This window comes from Syzygium oleosum, unplaced genomic scaffold, assembly GCF_021117445.2.
Source record: "Syzygium oleosum isolate NSW1041296 unplaced genomic scaffold, Sole_v2.1 Sole_v2.25, whole genome shotgun sequence".
Lineage (NCBI taxonomy): Eukaryota > Viridiplantae > Streptophyta > Magnoliopsida > Myrtales > Myrtaceae > Syzygium > Syzygium oleosum.
The window spans coordinates 2,661,298-2,670,260 of NW_026607509.1; the positions used below are offsets into that span (position 1 = coordinate 2,661,298).

General features: G+C 38.1%; 1 protein-coding gene across 2 annotated transcripts; it reads right to left on the reverse strand.

Annotated features, from left to right (window-relative positions):
• Window positions 1-249: 249 nt before the first annotated feature.
• Window positions 250-8,412, reverse strand: LOC115671670 (uncharacterized). 2 transcript variants are annotated; one of them, XM_030593290.2, is made up of 12 exons: window positions 8,330-8,412; window positions 8,175-8,195; window positions 7,932-8,032; window positions 7,016-7,073; window positions 6,788-6,831; window positions 6,616-6,696; window positions 6,152-6,222; window positions 5,923-6,033; window positions 4,538-4,620; window positions 2,074-2,290; window positions 913-996; window positions 250-583 (listed from the first exon to the last, which is right to left on the reverse strand). In XM_030593290.2, exons 1-12 carry the CDS (start codon window positions 8,349-8,351, stop codon window positions 511-513), a joined length of 966 nt encoding a protein of 321 aa, XP_030449150.1. In that variant the 5' UTR covers window positions 8,352-8,412; the 3' UTR covers window positions 250-510. The 2 variants fall into 2 exon arrangements, with proteins under 2 accessions (XP_030449150.1, XP_030449149.1); XM_030593289.2 differs by having other exon boundaries at window positions 4,538-4,623.
• Between the last annotated feature and the right edge of the window lie 551 nt (window positions 8,413-8,963).

The following is an 8,963-nucleotide window of genomic DNA, read 5'->3' on the forward strand; positions in this document are numbered from 1 at the left end:
AATTGAGCAATAGAGGAAGAATTAAACTACGGTTTAAACCTCTGTTTCGTTATTCTGATATGCTTTTTTGTTCATTTCTCTAGTAAGACACCTAGACAAAGAATATTAGTCGGTCAATCTTCCCTTCTTTTATCTATGTTTGATCGGATCCATTCTCTTCACTCAGATTAGCAAATCGGGACCGAAACAGAAACAGACGTTCTGAGAATTTCAACATCCCAAAATTGAGCAATAGAGGAAGAATTAAACTACGGTTTAAACCTCTGTTTCGTTATTCTGATATATTTTCCCAGTGCCGTCAAATATAACTAAATTGCATCATATCTGGAGAGAAAACTCATCAGATTCAGTTTAGGAGTGAATGACAAATAACTAATCCGACATGATGGCTTTCATTAGCACTGGCATGCATTTCTTGAATGGATATATTCAGACATCACGTCGGAAGAAGCAGCAATGTTCACTGTATGGGGAGAAAATTGCAAGACTTCAACGAATCTATGCTCGAGGTCATTCAGCAGGTTTCAAACTGCCAGTAAGAAGAGCATCTGCCGTGGTGTCCAGATCTTGAGGAAAGAAAACTCTGCAGAAATTGCACGGGCAAAACTTCATGAAAATTTAGAAGATGAAACTGTTCTGGACAAGATACGACACAGTTCAGTATCAAGAATAGGCAGCTACAAGGTGTGAGCTTCCACAATGCAACTCCTAGTCCTATAGTCAGAACAGGTGGACGCTCCAGTTTTAAAATGATTTTGAATGGAGGCAGTATGGAATGAATTTCGTTCTCAGAAAAGGAGGGGGAAAAAAAGAGTTGACGATCCACCAAAGTAGAAAGCAGGGACTTTCATTGAAGCATATTGAATAAGCCAGAACAAAATATACGTCATCCAAAATGACAAACCGAAATACCTGCAGGTGTTATGATACAACGTCTTGCTCAGCTGATCTATGTCATCGATACCTTTGCAACCGGCAACCACCTCCAGAACTTGACTGAGAATTAGTAAGACAAAAGACAGATTATTAAAAATTGTGAAGATATAAAAAGATTAAATCATAGGAAGCAAACATTCTTTGCTTCAACTACGGTAATATCATTAAAGTTATAGTTCTAGACCAAAGAAAAGGAAGCTAAAGCAATAGTCATAACACATGATATACAATGTATCTCAGAACAGAATTTAGTTGGGGGTACATTCCAAGCGGACTTTTTTAATTCGTTCTTCATTTCTGCTTATTCCTACTCAGTTGCAAGAACACTCTGACTAAAATGAGCAGTTCTATGATTTCTAACTAAAAGGCACCATGCACCAACCACCAATTGGAAAAGGAGAGGTGGGGGAGTCAGGGTGGGGCACAACAACTCTCCATAGCTCGAGCAAAAGAACCATAACACGAGAAAAAAAACTGAAACTGCATCAGTAAACAGGGTATAACTACCCATTAAAATAGGGCAGGAACCAATATATCAAGTCTACAAACAGCAGACACAGGGAATAAACCATTGGAAGCTCTGTGACCTTATTCAAAGAATTAAATTTTTATGTCAATAAAGTGCCACACAATGAATGGTTTTACTGATCAAATATCGAATGAAAATTACTATGTCAAGGGAAAATTGTCTCTTTGTTAGTCCAAAGGCGCACACGCATATTACCAGGAGTTCACAAATTTTCAGTAGCTGACACTGTGAGTCTTTCTTTCACAGACAATAATCATACAGGAATTTACTGGGTCAGCTTCAATTGTGTCTTTCTTCCTTTAATAGACAAGAATCTTTCAGGAAGCACATAATACAATGCACACAATAGCTTTCATGCTTCATTAATCATTTTGTCAAGCCTAGCTATGAAGAAATTGTTCAAAGATGTACAGACCAAATACATATGGTACTTGCAGTGTTGCGCTCTGCCAGGATCAATCTTCAAGCATTTGAGTTTATCTCACAACCAACGATAAATGAATAATAGAGATTTCATTTTGTGACTCTTTTTCTGCCACTCTAAATTACAAATGACCAATATAAGTTTAACACAGCATATAGCAACACATTAAACCAAAAACACTCACCGAACTAAGCAAGGTTCATTCCGCCCTTTAATAATGCTGTCCGGATCATATTTCTCTTTCTTTTTTGAAGGCCACAGAGTCTTAACGTAGCTGATGCCAGCATGAGTGCTCTTTATTTCACAATATGGAGAATCTGTCTCAATCATCATTCTTTCAAGGCGAATCCCCCGAACAACATCAAGATTCTCAGCAGTCTTCAGAGAGCAACCGTTGACACCTAGTTAGGCATCGGAAACCAAAACTGAGAAGAGAACATATAATACTGCTAAATCACGTCTCCCAGGAGAAATGTCGTCGTTATTAAAGAAAATGGACAGTTCTAGCATGTAGAACATAATATAGACATTTGGTGGAGATTATACCAATCAGTAGAGTGGTTGCTGTATTAATATGTAGTATCTAAGTCCCCACAAAAACCTGTCACAGAAATGGTTATAGATATTTGACCAGGTTTCATGACTTCAGCTAGCATCTAGCTGTGTACTCTTTTTTTCCTAAGTCCTGAAAGGCATACTTTGCCTTAAATTTGATTGGGTAAAGACTCGCTCCATTTGCAAATGGGGCCAACATGGTCATTGTACGTAACGGCATTTTTAACTGTTAATAACCTTACAAAAAGAAAAGGGAAAAAAGAATGCTATGAAAGACCAACAATTTATCCTTTTGCTGATGCCATTCAACCTTCAACAAAAACTTAGTATACCTATCATACTTCATTTGGTAAACAACAAAGAAATGGACTTTTAGAACTATAAATCCTTTCAACTTTTACATTGCTACCGAGTAAGCACATCAGAAACCAGAAATAATCATCCGTCGCACGGCTATCCTAGCCCTAGAAGCAACAGATCTAATCTATAACCTACATTTCCACTTCGACCTTTCTCTCAGTAAATCAAGATCAACAACATCAACCCCACCCACCCTAAATACATGAAAAGGCACCGGTATCACCAATCTGTGTCCAATAAAAAAGAAAAGTGCAGTGTGAAATGTTATACCAGAAAGCCATTGGAAGTCTAAAGCACTGCCAAACAGAATATGTTATAAATAGACAAGATGATTACAGTGAAAGGTTGTCCAGTTGATTGGTCCACAAAATTTGATGTTCATCTCCCTTGTTTTGAACATACCATTCTTTAGATGTATTGTACATCATATATTTCCATCTCGTGCTTCTTGGATAAGGATAGAAAGAGTGGTAACTTATCATTTTTAGAGGCTACTTTGAGCCAGATTGCCAAGGTACCATCTGTTTAGATGATTGCAACTTATGTGAATCTTCACAATTGATGCAGAAGCATAAATCTATATTAGCAGTTTAAGTCTATCTTTCCTTTATTTAGTATTTTTTTTATGTTATTAAGTATGTTAGAGTAATTACATATTAAACCACGCTTTCATCTAATAGCTTAAGCTTTTAGAACAGTTGGCGGTGATCCCACCAAAATCTCACATGATATCAGAGCCGGAGGTTTTAGAGTTCAAATCTTTCCAGGCCCCAATTGCCTCCCCAATTAAATATGTCCACGCTTAGTGCTAGGCAAAAAGACCAGAATAAACATAAGGGGGAGTGTTAGAGTAATTACATATTAAACCACGGCTTCATCTAACAGCTTAAGCTTTTAGAATAGTTGGCGTGGTCTCACCAAAATCTCACAAGGTATATATGTGGTCATGTGATAGGTATGTGACTTTTAATGAGTCCTATGGCTGAGATTGGGCGTTATATATGCCCAATAAAAAGTAAAGATAATGTTACATCTGCAACACTAATATATAGGTCTTTAAGTTCCTCTGTCATTAGTTTGCTTCTTCTCAATATTATTAGTTTCTCAAAACCCTAGAATTTTTTCTGTTCTCACTTCAAGTCTTCTCAGTTCTAGCCCTTGTTTCTTTTTTTCGTTTTGTTGTCTTTTACATCTCTAACTAGGAAAAATGACACTACAAGTGCCATAATATTTGTACGGCGCTCACTTGAGTGCCATAATTTTTTTCCGATCAGTTTAGTGCCATAATTTGTGTGTCAATCACTTGAGTGTCATATAACATTTCGATCAATCAATTGGGTGCCATAACATTTTTAAAATGTTTACTACAAGTGTTATCCTATGTCGAATTATCGACACCTGGTGAACGTTTTTAAAACTTATGGCACTCAAATAATTGGTTGAAAGTTATAGCACTCAAGTGAACGTTTTTTTAGAATCATGGCATTCAAGTGGTCAAAAAAAAGTTATGGCACTCGAGTGAGCGATGTACAAAAATTATGGCACTTGTGGTGTCCTTATCCCCTCCAACTATGTCAAGATATGAAAAGTATGGTTGGTGAAGTGTTGACCAAATAAATAATTGGATATATCCACCTCAAACAAAATAATTAGCTAAATATTCACGGAGATGTGCACAGGAAGTTGTGTTCATGGAGAAAGATAGTCTAGGATGGGGTAAAAACTATATTCACCTATAAAGATATTACTGAAGGAAAGAAGCTTATCACGATCTTCGGCACTCCCTGTAAATGAATGTGCCACCCCAGCTGTAAACCTGCTGTGAAGACAGAAACATCATATATAAAAAAATTATTCTTCCGAAGAAAGAACTAATAGATAAGATACCAGGCCTATCACCACTAAATAACCTTAAACAGATATTTACAGGAATGACATACAATAATTGAAAAAATGCCCCTAATTTCGCTTAGCATAGAGAAAAGAGAAGTGATGATAAACAACCTTACGTATATACAATTCTGTCAAGTTTAAAAGAAAAACTAAAAATTGCCAAGCTGATAAAGAATGTCCCCTGATTGTGATAGTGTATATTCTAAAGTTGGAGCTCAGAATCTAAATCACAAGCAAAAAGCAAGGGGAAGAAGTTTGATCATCAGCTGAAAATAAAGCATCAGGCTACATCCCTTTCATGCCTATCTTATGCAAGACCAAAAAGTACGCAACCCTTGTCCATAAAATGAAAGTTAAACTTTTCTGGTTTTTAGAAGCACCCTCTTCTTTACATCAGCATGCTCTTGCCATAATTGATGCAGTCCTAAAAAATTCAGATAAGAGAACAGAAAGAGAAGAATGATGCGGCAGCATGTGAAATCAAGACCAAGTGAACTTTTTGTTATTTTTATTTTTATGGGTTGGCGGGGTTTCTAGAAAGATGGTAAAAAAGCAGAAGCTGCAATCTCCTTGTCGGATGCATCTGATCCTAAAATTGAAATAAACATTCAGTTTTCTGAAGCTGCAGTTGCATCTTAGGGAATCACGCTATTATTGCCCTGATTTAGAACTTCCAATCATTGATTCCACAATTTCAGTGCTTAAATCAAAAAATGACTTTAACAAAGAACCCACACCTGAAGGAAACTATGAGTGGACAAAATGCCCCCTATTCATTTTTCCATCTCTTTACACTGTTTTGATTACCCAAGTCAAGGTAAGGAGGAGAAAAGAATCAATTTTCAGACTAACACTGAGAATTGTTGATTACATACTCTTATTAGATATGTGATTTCATCGTACAAAAGATAGACATGGTCAATCAAAGTCCACGATCATTAAGTCAGACACTTGCTATTTCTGTGGCTCATAAGTTGTTATTGTCCACTTACTTAGTATTTGCACATAAAAACAGAAAAAAGAAAATTGCATTTGAACATAAAAAAGAGAAGAAAATTCATATCCCATCATTGGAACATAAAAGGCATTAAGATTCTGATAAAAAAAAAAAAAGGCATTAAGATGGGAAACATAAAGCGTATCCAACTGAAGACAGAAAACACTGCCAATGGCACATGCAGAAATCGCAAAACAGGTCCAGTTCACTAAGCGTCCAGGATCGCACCTGTCCTTGTTTCTCTCCATGATTTCACAGAAGTCATCAGTAGCTGCGCGCATATGGAGAAACATAGGAAGCTTAGTAGCACATGCCAATTCAAACTGCTTCTCAAAGTACCTATTTTTGAGAAAGATATTTACGAAGAATCGGTTTATCGATTTAAAGGGATCCCTTGCAATAAGAGACGGGCAAAAATATAAAACAAAACAAAATTTTCACCTCACTGCCTACGTACTTCTTTTGAATCTCGGAAGGGCAAAAATGAAGCCTGTCATAGTCCAATCCACATTCACCGATTGCCACAACCTTTACATCAGCACACAGATTAGCTAGTAGAAAATGAAACTATAGTGTTCTCTAAAATCAAGATAATGACGTTGAATAGCAAGTGGATATATCTAGGACACTAGGACATCATTATTCCACTAAATAGTTTACAGTAAACTGAGAATCGTATGAGCAGAAAGTGAAGGACTACATAACAAGGCAACTGACTATAATCCGATCAAAGTTGGCAGTTCTGTATTTTATCAAAGTTCTCCATTCAATGAGAAAAACGAAAGTGTCATATTTTTGCAGAAAATTTTTGCACTTTTTGCTTATTTGAAAAGCCATCATAAAAGGCATCTGCAGTGTTAAGAAATGTGATAAAGCATCATCGGTTCACTTTACTAAAATATTATGAAAAATTGGGCTTACTTTTCCTTTCTGTATGCCTTCTCTAGCCAACGATAGAAGAGACTGATAATGCTTTTCTGGATCTCCACTCTCTTCAAATTCCTGAAGAGAAATCAACATGCCTAAGGTCAGAACTTTTCAACAAGATATTCTGGAAATGAGAACCAAAAAAAATTTAACGGATAGCATATACCCTGCATCTAGTTGGATGTACTCCAACAGTGCAAAAAAGCCTCCCTGACATTATTAGCATATCAAATAAGTAAGCCCAACATCCATCAAAGCATAGAATCAAGGTGAAAAAAGGCGGAAGATACTTTCTGTACGGAGTTGCAAGTTTCTAAGTCCTTGGGTATAAATAATGAGCTTTCATATATCAAATGCAAAATGTAATTTTGTCTTTTCAATAACGCTTACAGACCATCTGTTTCTGCTATTGCAAGAGCTTCCTTTGATTCCTCAAGTGACCCACCAGTCACCTGCAACAATGATAAGTTACAGCCATTTTATAACTTCTCGATTATCTGATAGAAAAGAAGATGAACATTTTATAGAGGCAGAAATCTGTGCCGATGATTTAATAAGTATTATGTACTGTACAGCATAATCAGTCCAAAGTCCAGTTCATGGAACCATGTGGGTCAAGTACTGATGACCCGAACCTAAACTATTTCCAACAAACAATCCTCTCCAAGGCCACGATACTAACCTAAAAAGAGCAATGAGAACAATCCTCTTTCCCCTTTAGAACACGCAACCCTACAAGCTCTAAACTAGCATGAGCTCCTGAAGTCACCAAATTCACCCATATGACATGTAGATCCAACCTATGAAAGCGTCTAAATCATTGGTTATAAAGAGTTATAGTCATTTATCCAAGGAAAGAAGATTACACAGGGTGCTAAACAATTTATTTTTCGTGCAAATTAGGAAGACAACATTTTGCAAGTTACAATGCTTAAGATTTTGTTGAAAGTAGCCTCACAAGTAAGAAGCTATGTTGACCTCTACTAGGTCTTCCCTTTGCCATAAACCACATAGGAAATCACTCGCCAAACTTCTTGCTCGACTATTCAATGGGATACTTTCCCAATAAAGTGTCAATAAGAGAGAGCTATCCAAACTCCAGATGGTACATCCTTCCCAACTCCATCGTCGTTTACATCCTTGAGGTCTGAGAGAACATCAATTACACTAAACTGGGTCAATAACCTCCACCATTGCCAAGAACCTTCCATCTAACCCAATCTCCCCTAATGGACAGTACCCACACAGAATGGAACTCTGGTTGCCAACATATCCAAATTCATCTCGGGATAGGCGAGCAATATACTTACGATGATCCGATCGACACCGGCACTCCAGGCTCTGCTCAGCACCGCGGCAATATCGCCCAAATGGCATTGCTTCCCGTTGTAGATTCCTTTAAACATGCCATCTACACATCGAATTTTTCTTTCCCGCTCAGTTTACGAAACAGAAACAAAAAAGGGTAACCCATTCCATAGATGGGTTACGAAAAGAATCGACTGCCGGCAATTTCGGCCGCGACCCAACAAGTGTTCGATGAAATGCCTGACCTGTGAAGTTGACGGCAATATCTGCTTTCGAAGGCCAGAAAGAACGAGAAGAGAGTGAGGATGTCTTCACTTACGCGGTGGAAAGCAACAGAATGAATTGAAATCGACATTTCGGGAAGAAGAAGAAGAAGAAAGAAAGAACCAGTTGGACTTGCCTATCATCCGCAGAGTCGCCATAGCCGGAGCTGAGAAGAAGCGAGACGGTATGCTTGACCACTGAAAGCTGATTAGAAGCGAAGTCTGTTGATGTTTTCGTCTGTTGGTTTTTTTTTAAGGGTTAATACCACGAAAAATCCTAAACTGGTACAGTTGTGATAATTTTACTCTAAATTATTTTTTTTACCACAAAAAATCCTAAACTGGTACACTTGTGACAAATTTACCCCGAACAATTTTTTTGACCACCAAAAATCCCGAACTGGTATACTTGTGACAATTTTACCCCAACTAATTTTTTAATAATAATTTTTTTTTTCGAATTTTTTTATTTTTTCTTTTCTTTTCTTTTCTTTTTTTACTTAATCTTCTTCATTTTCAATTTCTAGTCAGTCGCTGGACCGGCGACCGGCCAGAGGCGGAAGCCGGCGAAATTGGCCCCGTCAACCGCTGGCAAGGCTGGAACTCGCCGGTCGCTGGCGAGGGCTCGCCGGCGGGGCCGAGCCCTCGCCAGATCTGGCGAGGCCGACCTCACCGTTGCTGGGTGAGGCCGACGTCGCCAGCGGCCGACAGGGTCGAGCCCTCGCCGTTGAGGCTCGACCTCGCCCATCGCCGGCGAGGTCGAGCCTCGCC